The sequence below is a fragment of the Aulonocara stuartgranti genome (assembly GCF_965226115.1).
Source record: "Aulonocara stuartgranti genome assembly, chromosome: 20".
NCBI classification, from domain to species: domain Eukaryota; kingdom Metazoa; phylum Chordata; class Actinopteri; order Cichliformes; family Cichlidae; genus Aulonocara; species Aulonocara stuartgranti.
In genome coordinates, this window is record NC_138956.1 from 29,444,431 (window position 1) to 29,461,331 (window position 16,901).

Consider the following 16,901-nt stretch of genomic DNA (forward strand, 5'->3'; position numbering starts at 1 on the left):
CAGTAATACAACAGAGAACCCAACAATCATATGACTTCCTGTTAGCAACTGCTTTGGTGACAGTCATCTGGAATATTTTTTTTCATTCACTGCAATCTCCCCACATGAGTTTTATTAATTTATTCTGGTCTGTGTGTACATGCAACCTCAAGCCCAGTGCTTGTTTGCTCAGCAAATGCTGTGTGGAGCAGAGAAACAGGGACTCCTTAGTCATTGTTCTTGGTGATTTGACTCAGGGAAACCTCAGTCAGGAGTTCCCCAAATACAACTTATTAACTTCTTAAGTCCCTCTTGCCCCTGGGAACAGGTTTAGTATGATGTGACACAAAGTCTTTTTAAATACAGACATCAGTCGTAGCTTTAGAAACCTCAGAATCTCAGTCAAAAGCTCATGAAAACATTTTTGTATAACCCTGCAAAACAGCCGAACAACTAAAAGAGCAGGAAATTAAATTCTGCAAAATGACTGAGATGGCTTGGCCAAAGTGGCTGAAGAAGATCAGGAAACAGATGCTGTCCAATGTAGCAGGTGATTTATTTGCAAACATTGTGACAAAAAATATTTACAAGAATCAATAACTCAAAAGCTGCCTTGGACAAATAAACATAACTAAACTTAAACCAATCAAAATGAATCTCACATGCACACTGACCTGGTCCTCGTCTCTTGAACAACTAAGTTCTTCTGTTTAAATACTCTCAAGCTATACAAACAAAATTGCCTCCAATGGGCTAGTCCATACAAATAGAATACAGTCATCCATGTAAGACACATACATGAGACTAAATATTATAATCATCCTCTTACTCACTTTTCACCAGCAACAAAACACACACTTCTAAAGTGTACATTACATTTTACAATATTACATACAACACTAAAGCAAACAAAACCCTAAAATGCACTTCTATTAAATGACAACAGTTTTCTTCCCTCTCTTCATCTTGTCCCTTTCTGTGAAGTCAACAATAAACAGGAAGCTATAAATACAGGAAGTGAGTGAGAACTTCCTCTCACAGAGTAAAATGCACAAATTAACAGAAGAAACCTGCAGTGTGAGAGTGATGTGCTCTAATAGGGTGATGTGGTAATATGAGGCCATTAATGAGAAGCATGCATAATAATCTGATCATACATGCTTCCCCGAGGCAGTATAATGTAAACAGAATTGGTCCTAGCACTGAACCCTGTGGAACTCCATAATTAACGTCAGTGTGTGAAGAAGACTCTCCAACAAACTGGAGTCTATTAGATACACAAACCATTGCAGCACAGTACCTGTAATACCTACAGCGTGCTCTAATGGCTCTAATAGGATATTATGGTCGACATTATCGAACGCTGTGCTTTCCCCTGCACGGTGGCCGTTATGCTCACCTGTCATTGATCCAGGAGTATCAACAGGCAGTATTTAAGACCAATGTCCACATCTGTTCCTTGCCAGTTTGTTATCTAACCCGTGTTAGTAACAGGCCACCTTTGCTTCACAAGTCACGTCTATAATTAACTTACCTTGTTCTCACATTGTGTGCAGTTTGCATCTCTACCCGGATGCTGGTCACCATTTTGGAAATTCTCAGGCTGCTTCAGGTTTTCTGGATCATGTTTCACCGCCTTCCTGCCTTCCACTGCTCTGGATCACTGTACAAACCAGGTTGGATTCACTTCACACTCCCATCTCTCTGGACACTCACCCGGTCAATATTACTTCTCCCAGGAGCTTCTTCCGCTCCTCCTGCCAAGTAAGCCACAAGATTCTCCCTAGTCTTCTCCTCCCAGCACATTAAGCAATCTCTCCTTGTGCCATTGTTTACTTTTACGTTTTGCACTAAAGCTTGTGTGAGAACTGTATCCTTGGTGTCTGTGATTGAATCTGTGTGTGGGTCCCGTTGTGACGCCATCCGCTCAACTGGTCCATCCTGGGCCCTGCACCCAGACCTGCGCAAGGGAGACCAGCCACCCGCCACCCCAGGCCCCACATCCCAAGACTACAAGGCAGCACTCCTCACAGCCACCCACCACCACCGACCAAAGCAGACATACGTATGCCACAAAACAGCAGCTGCAACCTTTAGGACCCCAGAAAACTGCCAGACTTCCTTAGACCTAGAGTTCACCCCCAGCCACCTGCAAGCCACACAGGGAAATGTGACTATAGCCGACCACCCCCAACTGAGTAAAGGAACTGATCAGTGCAGACCAATAAGAAATAAATTCATCCAGTAGTTTGTTTTTTTGTTTTTTTGTTTTTTCGAGGAGACAGACGTTTTTTCCAAACTAATGTGATCTAGAAGTAAAATTCTGCATTGAGTAATACACAAACTGTTTTTTTTTCATTTGCAGTTATGAGGATAATTTTCTTAGCAATGCATAGGGCAGTAAGGACTATATGTGATGTTTTTGTTTCCCTATCTAATTCACTTACGTCAGCCAAGATGCTCAGCTTCAGTGAGGTTGGGATACAGCAACTAAACCATGTGGATAGTCTTCACATAACCTCTGCCAGAACCTCTGGACTTGTAGACCTCCTCTACCTGCTTTTCCCTGTGTAACCTTGTTCTCCTTGAATTTAGAGGTTGTTGTTTCTCACAGTTTGGTCTCACCTGGACATCTGCTTCACCTCCTTGTCTGCTTGCCTGCCCTCTGGCCTGCTATTATACCCCAGACATTCTGGAAACCTCCATGGACCTCCCCTCCTCAGAGCTTTCAAAGGACGCAGACCAGCAAGTTTCTGGCAGATGTCTGGATTGTTAAATAGATGTTAGTTTACATGGGATAAGTCAAGAATGAGCTATTTATTAAAAATTCCCACCAGGCTGTCAGAGAGGTGTTTATGTTAAGGCTTTTAAAGCAGTTATGATGCTTAATGCTTTCTAGGCTTATGAAAGGCAGACTAGAGATTTTCACTTTCCCACACAATGCTTCTTCTAGGTGCAGCCACAGGCGAGCTTGATTTGATCCATTTCGAAAGATAAAGCAATCTATTGGTCAAGAAGGAGTAATACAATTTTGGTAGTTGTAGACCACCATTGTTTGTTTTGGTTTTTTTGGCTTTAATAGAGTTTTCAAACTTATACGTGATGGTTTTTTTCTAGTGACTTAAACCAGGCAGTAAAGAGTTTATTCGAGATCAGCAAGAACCAGTTGTCTATTTGAAACAGAACCATCATTTTAAGTGGTGCGACTCTTCCCATGAGTGATATGAGTAAAGTATTCCAATGCGTGGGATCTTCTTCTTCTTCTTAGTGGGAGAATATGATTCAATTGTACCAAGTGTGAGAGCCTGGTCGAAAAATCTATACCTAATTATCTAATGTTACCTAATTGTAGTGGACTGGTGGAGGTGTTCTGAAATTCGCAGCTCAGATGTAGAACTGTTGATCTACTCCAGCTAATGGGGTAGTCTGATATGGATGAGAACTTATCTATGAATGTTATTGTCTTCAGAAGGAAAGGCAATACATCATCAGCATATAGGCTTATCTTATGGTCTGTATTTTCAGTTTAAATTCCTTTAATATCTACATTTTGCTGCTGCTAGTGGTTTGATGAAAATGGACCACTGTCTGGTGCACCTCTTTAGATTTAGACAGCTCTGGGATGTAACATAATTTGTCTTAACAGATGTATTTAGAGAGCTGTATAGTGTTTTGATCCAATTTATGAATAATGAATCAAAGCAATAATCTATTACCTTAATTAATTTCTGTGTATTATTGGCTGAGTGTCTGCCTTGATAAAACCTGTTTGATCAGCATGTATTTATGAATGGAGTGAGTTTTTCTAATCTTCTTGCAACGGCTTTGCAAAGTATTTTAATGTCTACATTTATGAGTGAGATTGGACTATCTTTCTAATCATGCCTCCCTTATTTTTAGTATCTGGTAAGAGAGTAGGTGGCAGAGCAGCTTATGACGAGGCTAAAAAGCAGTGTCAGAAGCTGGTCTGTGGAAGAGGAGAGTGGGAGTGTGACAGCGCAAGCAGGACATGCTGTGCGAAGGAGAAACAAAGTGTGCAAAGCATACACATGGGTAGTGAATGTCATTTCACAGGCTTGTGCCGTGGAAAAGCTTGTGTAAATAAATGAGCAAATTTGAACATATTGACTGTGTCTAGGTGTGTCTTACAATTCTTATTATTGTTTATTTGTTTGTGTGCAGTGGGCAGTTTTGCTTTTAAGCTCACACTGCACACCAGGCCGAGATATGCCAAGTTCTTTTTGTAAATCAACTCGTTGGTGCAAAAATACCGTTTAACGCCTGTCAAACTGAAATACCAGAGATAACACCATTCAGCTAAAGAAAGTGGAACAACTATGTGTTGTTTGTCGTCAGTACCATAGTTACAAGTTCCAAAATTGGTTCTCTGCTAAGTTGTTTATATGTGTAAACACAACACTGGTTTATTGCTTGAGTTACGTTTAAAATAATCATAAGTCATTTTTTCCCATTGGTTAAAAGGACTATGGGACTTTTCCCGGTGTGGTACATTGTCGGATGTTATGTTATTAAAACTAATAAATAAAACATAGATAAGAAGGATAACTAGGAGTGCAGAAAGGTGAAGACACGCAGGAGTGGAGCAACATGGTGAGATAATGAAATACAGCCAGGTGTGTTTTAATGTTCTTTTCTTTTACTTTTTTTTTTTTTAAAGAAAAGAACACAGGGGCTGCCTGTGTTTTTGTAAAATTCAGGACACTATTCGAGGCTTAAAAGGCTTTAGTGGCTTCTGAGCACGACAGTCTGAAAACACGCCCGTCCTACAACTACGCTAACTGCCACTTTAAAAGGTGTGGTGATAAACGTGACAGCGTACTGAACAGTTATCTGGCGTCCTGTACATTCTGGAGTGGAGATATTTATGTTAACTTTGCATTATTTGACAGAAAAATAAAGAAAGGTGAGTGTTTTTGTGATTTTGACATACATTCTGTATTGTTTCTGTATTCTCTGGCTGTAAAACGTTTATCAGACATGTGTCCGTCTCTTGATTATTAGTTTCCTGGTTTGAAAATGGCCACAGATGAGCTCTCGTCCAAACTCAGCCGTCGGCTGCAGATAGAAGAAGGATCCGAGGATCCTGTCGCCGTGGATGCTCCCGGACAGCACACTGGTTCGGAAGAGAAAGCGAATACGGCCAACGCAAACTCGGAGCTGGGCGCTAAACTGTTGCGGCGAGAAGAGCTGAACGAGGGGATTGGTGAACACTCCCTACCCAGCATGAAGGTCTTCAACCCCTACACTGAGTTTAAGGAGTTCTCTCGAAAGCAGATCAAAGATATGGAAACTTTGTTCAAAACGTGAGTGTTTCACAATATCCCCCTGTTAAATTGAGCTATAATTTGGAAATGCCTATAGACAGCGCTGCCCCCATTTTAATGTCATTTTACTGGGCACTGGTTTTCAAGGAAGTAGCATTGAGATTACGCACTGAGATTAAGGAAGTTGACTTGACAGTTTGCTGGTGTAGCTCAAATCGTAATTAAGCAGGAAATAACTTGCCTTATCCATCTACTACAAATGACAGAATAAACAACTGTGTCTGTCTTCCTCCCTATGGATATAAATATGGATATAGATATATGCGCGCTGTTTCTTTGGCTGTCTGCATTATCCTTCATATGTGATTTCCAGGGTGAACAGTAATGCCTACACTCACACATTTGCAAAAGAACAATTAAAAAAATGTCACATCATCACTGTAAAGAAGAAACATGGAGGCAACTCAAGTCAGGTTAAGAAGTTCATTTTTAGTTGTTGTTGTCTGACATAGTGCTGACTGATAATTAGTTGTTATTTACAGTTAATGGTAATGTTGTTTTACAGAAGACTATAAATGGCTAAACCACAAACACAGCTTTGCATGAGTCTTGTTAATAACCTGTTACATGCAGGTCTGACCGTTATGAGGTGTATTAGGAGACCAGTCCTCATTTTATGAGTCTTTGCAAATAAGAGATTTACCTAAAATAAAAAGGAAGTTCTGCCTATGGAAGACATCAGGAGCCCATGGCAGTCTCACGTGTGCTGGCCTGAACCCTCTTCCAGATGTTGCAAACATTTAATTTCAGTAAACTCAACTAGTCTTTCTTCATGAAATGTACTTTGCAGCAGCCTCCTCTGAAATGTTAATCCTTGATGATTTTGATTGAGTTGCCCTGTTTTGGAAATGTAGTGTAGAACTGTCCGTCTTCTCTTAGATGTAATTAAACTAAATGCCATTTGCCTGCTGCAAATGCCAGAAATCACATTTAAAATTCTCAGCAGGAAGAATCTTGACATGGTCATTCCAACACCACATTCAAAGATTGTTTCAAGCTCATAACATTTATCAAGTTTTGTTTTTTGCTACTTTGTTTTAAAAGAACAAAGAAAACATAGTTTAAGAATTTTGTAGTACAGTAAAAATCAGATCGGGGTAGAAATGTTTGCATGTTCACAAGTCATGGCTGCTTCTTTGCAATGTCCAACCCAGATTCTTCAAGTTTCTATCTTGTCTCGGCCTGTCTAGGCCACTTAAGTGCTTTTTGCTTACGGCATAAACTCTTTACTGTTCCTGAGACATCAGGGCTTTACAGTTTGTTCTTGTAAATTTTAAACATTTTTGTTTAAAGAGTGGTGCTCTCCTTAACTGGATGCAGTTACAATGAAGGTTAAAAATGACATGAAATGACCGGACGTACTGACGTAGAAACACGATGGGGGTGCTGTTCCGCTTTTTTGTGAGATGGTCACGTAATCAAATCACGTAATTTTGCAGAATGTCCAAACATCTTCATGCCATCAACATAAGGAAAATACATTCTCCTGAAACAAAATCACATTTGTATGTTGCAGGAAGAAAACTTGCACCCACTATACAAGTTGATAGAGGCTGGCGTGTACATGCAAGCGTTCTACTCTGACATTAACTGCAATTTAACAGTTAGTTTAAGATTTAACAGTTTAATTACATTTAACAGTGTATTTACCCTCTTAACACACTAAGGAACAACTACATGTTTGCAGGATTCTCTAAATTGATTAAAAAACTGAGAAGACGTTTCCCCATTCATGAGTAATTCTAGCTGTGAGAACTAATGGATTAGTTCTTATCAGTTCAAACATTCCAGTTTGAACTGATAAGCTGCTGTGTAAATGTGTTTAGTTTAAACCGTGTGTGCCACTTCCCCCTACTGCACATTTGTTACAGTTATCATCAACGGTGTTCCTTTTTGGAGACGGAGAAAGTTAAATTCTTTTGCAACTCAGGGTGAAGAAACATAATTCCATAGAAAACCTTTGTTTTAACAACATGTTTCATCTTGTTGCTTTTATGAGATCGTTGTACAACAAATTAACAATGTAATTTTAACTTATTTAGGGGATATTTAGTAAGGTGCAGAGTAGGGCTGCAACTAAGGATTGTTTGGCAGTCAACTAATCTGTCAGGTTTTTTTTTTTTTTTTTATTATTATTTTTAAACAAAGTCAATTAGTCAACAACTATTTCTGACACTCCTTCAGTTTCTGCTCCCTGTGGGCATACCTCCTATTCCAGGCTCCAGTGCATGTTTAACTTGCCCCCTAACTGTGCTCCCCTATGAATATCACCATGTCTCTTCTTACAGCAAATTAAAACACATTAGGGGTTCAGAACCACAGAACAAAGATCCATGAGTACATCAGAAAGATGGCTATAACTGATTATGTGCTTAGTGAATACTTTAGGCAGCTGAAACTGAGAAAGAAGAGGAGCAAGAACAGGAACCATCATAGGAGGACAAGCCCCTGCACGGCATGCAGCATCAGCAGATAGAAGAAGTGGCTGATATTGAGAAATCCTACCAATGGCTGGAATGAAAGATAGGAACAAGCCCTAAGCACAAGATTGATAGAGGCTGGGCTCTAGCACACCAGGCAAGAAACCAGGTGCAGGCTGTGTAACGATGTCCCTAGCAATGCCATAACCAAGTGGCTGGCACAGTAACAAATTTCCCACGTGTGGGACTAATAAAGGTTATCTTATCTTATCTTATACAGCAGGGGTGGGCAACTCCAGGCCTCAAGGGCCGGTGTCCTGCAGGTTTTAGATGTGTCCTTGATCCAATACAGCTGATTGAAATGGCTAAATGATCTCCTCAACATGTCCTAAAGTTCTCCAGAGGCCTGGTAACGAACTAATCATGTGATTGAGGGGTGTTGACCCAGGGTGAGATCTAAAACCTGCAGGACACCGGCTCTCGAGGCCTCGAGTTGGACACCCCTGGTATACAGGAAGGTTAGGTATGGCCTGCAAGTCTCACCAGTCTGTCGCAGGGCTAACACGTAGACAGAGACAAACATTCCCGCTCACTCCTGCATTCACACCTATGGGCAATTTAGAGTTTCCAATTAACCTATCCCCTACTAAGTGCATGTCTTTGGACTGTGGGAGAACCCATGCAAACACAGGTAGAACATGCAAACTCCACACAAAAAGACCCCGGCCTGATGGTGGAATTGAACTCAGGACCTGCCGTGAGGCAACAGTGCTAACCACCGTGCCACCCTGCTGCCCCTGTCTTCTTCCCCTCACCCCTAATTGGTTGCGCCAAATGGCCCCGCCCCTCCCTGAGCCTGGTTGTTCTGGAGGTTTCTTCCTGTTAAAAAGGAGTTTTTCCTTCCCACCATCACCAAACCACTTGCTCATTGGGTGATGGATTAGCAATATGTCCAGCCTTCTCTGCATTTCACCAAATGTCGCCTCATTCCCTGCTGCTGCCCCTTGGACCTGACTCCAGATAAGCCCCTCATTTAAGTTACGGTGCGACAAAGTCATTACTGAAAAATGTGCTAAATAGTTTTAAATACCTTTGGTTATTAGTTTGTTCATATGCTCTATTAGACGGTTCTCAAGTGCACCTTAATATCTGAGTGCCTCCTAGTTTTAGACGACTAAAACTTTTTTCTTTGTTTAGTTGACAAAGTGATTGATCACTAGAAACATCCCTAGCTTATCCACCACTCTGCATTTAATAATTATTTATTATTAATCTCTGGTTGTCTTCTTTTACCCTCAACCGGCTATGCCAGATGGCTGCCCCTCTTTGCTGGTAATCATAGAGGTCAGATTTTTTTTTTTTTTTTTTTTTTTTTTCTTTGCACATATCTCAGGAGGGATTTTGTCCCACTCGTCTTTGCAGGACATCAATGTTTCATGGCTGATGTTTGGCAACTCTAACCTTCAGCTCCCTCCACAGATTTTCTGTGGGATTGGAGACTGACTAGGCCACTCCGAGACCTTAATATTGACCTTAACATTCTTCTTGAGCCAATCCTTTGTTGCCTTGGTCGTGTGTTTTGGATCATTGTTATGCTGGAATAACCGCCCACGACCCATTATCAGTACCCTGGCTAAAGGAAGGTGGTTCTCACCCCATCCATCCTCCCTTTGATGTGATGCAGTTGTTCTGTCCCCTTGGCAGAAAAACACCCCCAAAACACGTTTCTACCTCCATGTTTGATGGAGTTCCTTCCGAGTAGTTCTGGCCTGATTCCTCACAGTTCTTATTATCATAAACTCCACGAGGTGAGATCTTGTGTGGAGCTCCAGACCGAGGGAGACTGGCAGTTATTATATGATTCTTCCATATGCGAATAATCGCACCAATTGTTGTCACCTTCTCACCCAACTGCTTGGCGATGGTCTTGTAGCCCATTCCAGCCTTGTGTAGGTCAACAATCTTGTCCCTGACATCCATGGAAAACTCTGGTCTTGGCCATGGTGCAGGTCGATTGATTGCTTCTATGGACAGCTGTCTTTTATACAGGTAACGAGCTGAAAAGGCTCCAAATGTCAGCTTGTTACCTGTATAAAATACACCTGGGAGCCAGAAAACTTGCAGATTGATGGGGGATCAAATACTTATTTCATTCATGAAAATTCAAATCAATTTATGACTTTTTTGCAATGCATTTTTCTGGATTTTTTTTCTGTTCAAATAAACCTACCACTGAAATTGTAGACTGGTTAGTGGACAAACTTACAAAATCAGCAGGGGTTCAAATAATTTCCTCCCTGACTGTGATGCACTGCGTATTCTGTCATCTTTCTGTCAGAACCAGCATGAACTCTTTCAGCAAATGTAGCAACAGTTGTTCTTCTGTTTAATTCTGTCAAGGTATGATGCTGGTAAGGACAACTACATTGACCTAATGGAGCTGAAGCTGATGATGGAGAAGCTTGGAGCTCCGCAGACGCACATCGGCTTGAAGAATATGATCAAAGAGGTGGATGAAGACCTCGACAACAAGCTCAGCTTCAGAGAGGTGAAGCAAGAGAGTTGTTTTTTTTTTAGTTTTTTTTTTAAATTAAATTAAAAGTCAGAATCGAAGTTCCTGTTCTATCAGTATCTGTTTGTTGTTCTTGTCTTCCACAGTTCCTACTGATTTTCAGGAAGGCAGCAGCAGGAGAGCTGGCAGAGGACAGCGGCCTCTGTGCCCTTGCTCGCCTCTCTGAAATTGACGTCTCTACAGAGGGGGTCAAAGGAGCCAAGACCTTTTTTGAAGCTAAAGTAAGTTGAAATGGAATAGAGTAGGATTTATTCTATAGAATTTTCCTAGTCTTTCTGATCATTGCATGTCACCTCGTCATTGCACTTAACTTTCATCAACGTCTTTTGTCAATTTAGTTTATCACCAATTAACCTAGTATGTATTTCTTTAAACTATGGGAAGAATCCAGAGTACCTGGAGCAAACTCAGAGAGAAACTGTGCAAACTCTACACAGAAATTTGAACCAGATGATTCCCAACTTTCTAGTGAAAAACACATCATTTCATTAGTGGCACAGAGAAACAGGGATGCATTGCACCTCCTAAAAACATACAAATAATTGAAATCAAGACTAATTATTTGGCGAGAGCGTTATTTGTGGGCAATCTTGTTTCCACATTGAACACAAGAGACCCTTGGAAAATATTTAAAGTATTATTATATCCATGGTCCTCAGCTGAATAGGGTGGAGTGCCCACTCTGGGGCAGGAACTCATCCCTGACCAAGTGGAGGAGTTTAAGTATCTCCGAGTCTTGTTCACCGATTGAGGATCGGTTCTTGTGGTGAAGAGAGAGCTGAGTAAAAGCGAAGCTCTGGATTTACCAGTCGATCTATGCCCCTCACCTATGGTGACAAGCTTTGGGTAGTGACTGAGAGGATGAGATTGCAGATATGAGCTTTCTCCAAAGGGTGGCTGGCCTCTGCCTTATTATCCATCCTGGACATGTTTTGTCATCTGAATTCAGGAAGTTGGTCTCAGGCCGTTACCTCGTACCTCAGGTCGCTTAAAGCTGACAGACCTCGTGTAGATTAATCTTCCTGTAGTTGTTCATTTTAAGACATTTCTCCTTGTTTTATTTTTTTTTATCTTACTTTTAATGTGTTTATTTTTTGACCTTGTTGTTGATCTCTGCCTTAACATGCAACGTTGTGATTAGTGGCTGTGTGAGTTTGACTGTGTGAGTTCTACACACCAATATGAAAAACTGATCCTCTGCTACTGATTGGACTGTGCTTTGTAATAAATGGTAAATGGCCTGTATTTATATAGCGCTTTACTAGTCCCTGAGGACCCCAAAGCGCTTTACATATCCAGTCATCCACCCATTCACACACTGGTGTGTGGTAATAAGTGTTGGCAGTAATCCAAGATGTGCTGCAAAAGCATTTCAAGCAAGGAAGTAGAATATTTTCCAGTGGTTGAGTCTATCACCTCATCTTGACATGACTCAGCATTTATGTCACATGTGTATGCGTTTCACTCACTGATTAAAAACTAAAGGTACAAATTAATAGTAGATTGATGAAAACCCTGAAAGCTGTTGTTTAGAGGTCAGAGGATTCTCTTCTTTATTTTGTGATTCTCCCTTCTTTACTAAGGCAGCTTTGTGTTTTTCTGTTGAACAGGTCAAGGCCATCAATGAATCCAACCGATTTGAGTCAGAGATCCGCCAGGAACAAGAGGTCAAGAAAAAGCAAGCTGAGGAGCAGAAACAAAGACGAGCCGCATTCAAAGAACTGCAGTCAGCTTTCAAATAACTCCTTCAAGACCTTTAAATCACTAATGCTGTCAGTTTTCAAATTGGTAGATTGAAGACTCTTAGTCTTAATAATAATAATAATAATAGAAATCCTACAATATGAAATATCAGTATTGCCCTCTTAAAATCAGTCTCTTAAGCCTCTTAAACATCAAAATTTCAAGTTACTAAACACAGTTCTAACATTTGTCATAATTTCCACACTCAGTACTGCACAGTCTTAGAAGAGAGACACTCAATGTAATGCTCTACATTTTTTTTTTTTTTTTACTGCACAAAGAGTCGTATGGTCCAATACCAGGGTTGTAACTTGGTCTTGAGAAGCCTCGGGACAGCTGTAGTGGTCATCATTCCTTAGTGTCATGCTTCGTGTACTACAGAGATTTAAAATGAAGTTATTTTAGAAATTAGGTAATATTTTTGTAGCTAGTAACTATTTTTTTTTTTTTCATTCAATCAGCCTTCTTTGTTTTATTCACCAACTTTGCTGCTAACCGCTGTGAATGATGTGACCTTACTGTATTCTGCTTTGATTTAACCACATGTGCCATCAGACTATCAAAATGATTTATCCTGAAGTGTTAATGAAAGGCATAAGAACAAAAACCAGGTTCATGATAAAGTGTGTATCATATAAATATCTTTCCTGGTTCATACTGCGACTCACCAAGTCGTAATGAAACTTAAAAATGTGACGCAACCAAAAACTGATAAAAATTGTGCCTTAATGCTAAAACATGTTTCAAAGGTGCAGCTTCTGCTTTGAACGTCTGGTTCTAAGTTGTGTCACCCTTGTACAGTTTCGCTGCTTTTTGGCAAGTAGTTTGCTTTTAGTAGACAGCTCTGTTTCTTCCAAGGTAACGATGTAAGACTGTAGAGACCTGTTAGTGACCAATCACAAGGAAGGTTTCAGTGCATCACCTTATCCACAGGTGATTGGTCAGAGCTCTGTAAATGTCATCATCAGATGGGGGCCAAGCAGACATCTGGGCACTTGCCAGATTTTTTTTGTGACCACACAGACTCGTCTGTGGAGAATTTAATGCACTAACATGCGCTCCAGGCAGCAGACTGTATAACAGGAATAAGTAATCAGTCATCGTCTCCGTCAGAGTCTAAAGCCTGTTGTGGAGACGGACAGCTGCAGACATCATGGCTGAGCTGTCTGGTTATACTTCTCTGAAGTCCACACTCGCCATATGATTCGCAAAGGATATGTTACTTGGAACCAAGTGGAGCCCAGTAAACTATAATAATCAAGCCTTATACAAGGCTTTGTGACAAATCTAACTACTGCCAGCGACCACCCCAGACTGGTTGGGGAATACTGCGATCGCTGGTTTCTGGGTTGTCGAGCAGTCTCTAGGCCTGTGTGTTTGTGTTCTTAATTTTTATTTTATTTTTATAATTCTTGCGTTGCTAAATTAGTTGATTGCATTTTTTCTTTTCTTTTTTTTCTGTTAAACTTCCAATATGTGAAGTAAAGTTAAACTTGGTGCTACAGCCTAAGTTCACCTACTCAAATTACTCTTTAAATTGTTTTCTCAAATGAATTAGCATTCATTTATTCATACACATCCCTGGTATATTTTGATTAAAAAGACTTAATTTATCTTGTGACATTTGTTCACATGAATCATTTATGGTCTGAGGTGCGTATTCATGATGTTAGTATGGGTTTCTGCTCACATTTCCAAATTACTGTCCTACATGGCTTATAATGTGAACTGTGATTGCAAGATGTATGTAATTCTGATACAATGCCCTTTCTTCGTAAAGTATTTTTGGGGCGTCTAGTTAAGTGATTTCTTCATACTTTTCTTATTCTTCATACGGGACTATTGAAACAGATTGGTTCTTAAATATTTTTTTCAATTGGAATGACATGTTTAACAGCTGGATTACTGTTGTGCTTTTGCAGCTCTTTTAGTGTAATACAAGCATTAATACTTTTAAAGAGGCTGTTTTATACTGTATGAGGCACATTGTTGAAAAATAATCTAATGGAGCTACGCTGTGTTTCGTCCAACCTGCCATCCAGCTGGGAGAAAAAAAACCACCAAATCACTTCCCACAGGTGCTCTATGTGGTGCCTTTACCCAGCTGGAAGCAGCCATCATTTGGTATTAGGGGGCACAAAGTGAAAATTACCCAACAACCTAAACTGCTGAAAAAACCCAGCTTGGATACTTGCATGCACATTTTAAAAGAATAAGGTTTTGAAATCTCCAGTATGAGCAATTTTACCCTGTACTTTGGAAAATGTTTGTTTTTCAGCATCAGGAAGGACATGATAGACACACAGTTAATAAACTGAAATTAATGCTTTAGTTTATAAATGTGTTGAAATGACTCACCAGAGCCAAATACTACAGAGCAGGATTTTGGCTTATCCAGGCAACTTTGGACAAACCTTACGGGTTAACCACGTAAGGAAGATGGTTTACTTCTTACCAGGTAAACTGCCATGATAACGTCAGATTAAAGATGAACAGATAAGGAAATCATTGTTAAATGACCAATCAGTTGAAGTTACAGTTCTTCCCAAATGTGCCAGCATCACTGCTTTTTCCTCCTCTATTTGTCTTATTAGTTTACTACACTCACCCCAATACCAATAAAATGTCATTTTAAGTCAACAATGTGTTCTTATATTTATCTAAATTTGAGAATTTGTCATATTAGCTGACTGCTGGGACAAATTTGTCTCAATTAGATTATGATTATACCCGTCTGAGTATTTCCTGTTCCCAGTAGGTGGCGCTCTCAGTATTGCATACAAACTGCATATCAGTCTGTTCAGGGCTGGACTCTCACCATGCCTGTGAAGTTTGGTGGAGATTGGACAAATGTGTCTTGGAGTTACAGCAGCTTTGTGCTTTAAGCTTAAAAAATTCATGTAACCTGTCACAGACCTCCAACTTGACGAAGGCTCTCATGTTATATGGTCATTTTCACTGAGTATTTCAAAATAAATCCACAGCTCCTCCTAGACAATTTCAAAACCGAAGCCCCTGCTTGATCTGTGAGTCTGAATTTTGGCACCCACATGTAAGCTATCAAGATGTACAAAAAAGTTTCTTGGAGCCATGTGCAACAGGAATTTGTTAACATTTTGTGCCATTTTCATGTGTGCGAGGGCCCACCCATCGCTGCTTGCAGCTTTTATTGTTATTATTATCATTTCTGCAAATGAATTGGCTTTTTGAGGGCCTAAACATGTTCAAAAACTCGTGAAATTTTGCACACGTGTCAGGTCTGGTGAAAATTTGGTTTCAGACATGCGGTTGGGCAAAAATGCTCAGTATCACCTCCAACAAACATGAAAGATATTGAGCCCCTGGGCTGGGTATGACGTAGTGAGATCATTGACAAGGCTGGCTACAGATACCAACTACGGAACGGAGCAGTTGTCAGTCACCTTCTCTACATGGATGACATCAAGAGTGAACGAGACATTGATTCACTGATCCACACCACCACCACGGTCCAGGATGAGACAACAAACATCCACGATTACATCACGAAGATGGCCCCAACTGACCAGTGAATACCTCAGGCAGCAGAAACCCAAGAAAGAGGAGGAACCATCATGGAAGGACAGGCCCCTGCACGGTATGTACCACCAGCAGATAGAGGAAGTGGCTGACATCCAGAAATCCTACCAGTGGCTGAACAAAGCTGGACTGAAATACAGCACAGAGGCACTAATCATGGCAGCACAGGAACAAGCTCTGAGCACAAGATCCATAGAGGCTGGGGTCTATCACACCAGGCAAGACCCCAGGTGCAGGCTGTGTAAAGATGCCCCAGAGACAATCCAGCACATAACAGCAGGGTGCAAGATGCTAGCAGGCAGGGCATACATGGAACGCCATAACCAAGTGGACGGCATAGTGTACAGGAACATCTGTGCTGAGTATAACCTGGAAGTCCCGAGGTCAAAATGGGAGACACCCCCAAGGGTGATGGAGAATGACCGAGCTAAGATCCTGTGGGACTTCCAGATACAAACGGACAAAATGGTGGTGGCTAACCAACCGGACATAGTGGTGGACAAGCAGAAGAACATGGCTGTAGTGATAGATGTAGCGGTTCCCAATGACAGCAACATCAGGAAGAAGGAACACGAGAAGCTGGAGAAATACAAAGGTAAAGTAAAGACTTAGCTAGCTGACCAGCATATACTGAAAATAGGATTTATGTAATGCTGAGCAGGTCATTTCTCTGAGTGTACTTCAAAACCAGCTCACCATAAAAAATCGGTTTCCTGCAGTTCAGAATTGTTGCCCACAGTTTTGTTTTGTTTTTTCAAAAATAACCTCTGACAAGAGGTCTGCTCTGTTTCACTTCAGCATCAGGTAATGTTCAGATGTTGATTCATGGTTTTCTTCAGTTTTTGATCTCCTGCAGAATATTTTTAGGTTATCTGCTATAAAAAGCCAGGCCAGGAAAATCCTTCATGTTTTTCTGAGTTTTATCCTCAGTTACTTTGACACAAAGGCATCTGCTGTGACGCTCACACCTCTGATGAAGTCTCACAGTGTCAGCCTTGTTTTTATACATAGATATACAAATATGGATATGTACTGTAAATGATCAGAATTATAATATTTTTGACTGTCTAAGTAAAATTGAATTGACTTGAATCAGGACCCTGTGAATCAGAATCATAGATAGATAGATAGATAGATAGATAGAACTTTATTAATCCCTCGGGTGGGTTCCTCTGGGAAATTCGATTTCCAAAAAAGCACAGCACCGACAGAAGTTACATAGTTACAGAATATTATATATATACACACACACACACACACACACACACACACATATATATAAAT

At 40.6% G+C, this 16,901-nt stretch overlaps 1 protein-coding gene across 1 annotated transcript; it reads left to right on the plus strand.

Moving 5' to 3' along the window:
- Nucleotides 1–4,771: 4,771 nt before the first annotated feature.
- On the plus strand, nt 4,772–14,702 carry efhd2 (EF-hand domain family, member D2). Its single transcript, XM_082517926.1, has 5 exons — nt 4,772–4,903; nt 5,002–5,303; nt 10,145–10,292; nt 10,403–10,537; nt 11,927–14,702. Exons 2-5 carry the CDS (start codon nt 5,017–5,019, stop codon nt 12,056–12,058), a joined length of 702 nt encoding a protein of 233 aa, XP_082374052.1. The 5' UTR covers nt 4,772–4,903; nt 5,002–5,016; the 3' UTR covers nt 12,059–14,702.
- The last annotated feature ends 2,199 nt before the right edge of the window (nt 14,703–16,901 follow it).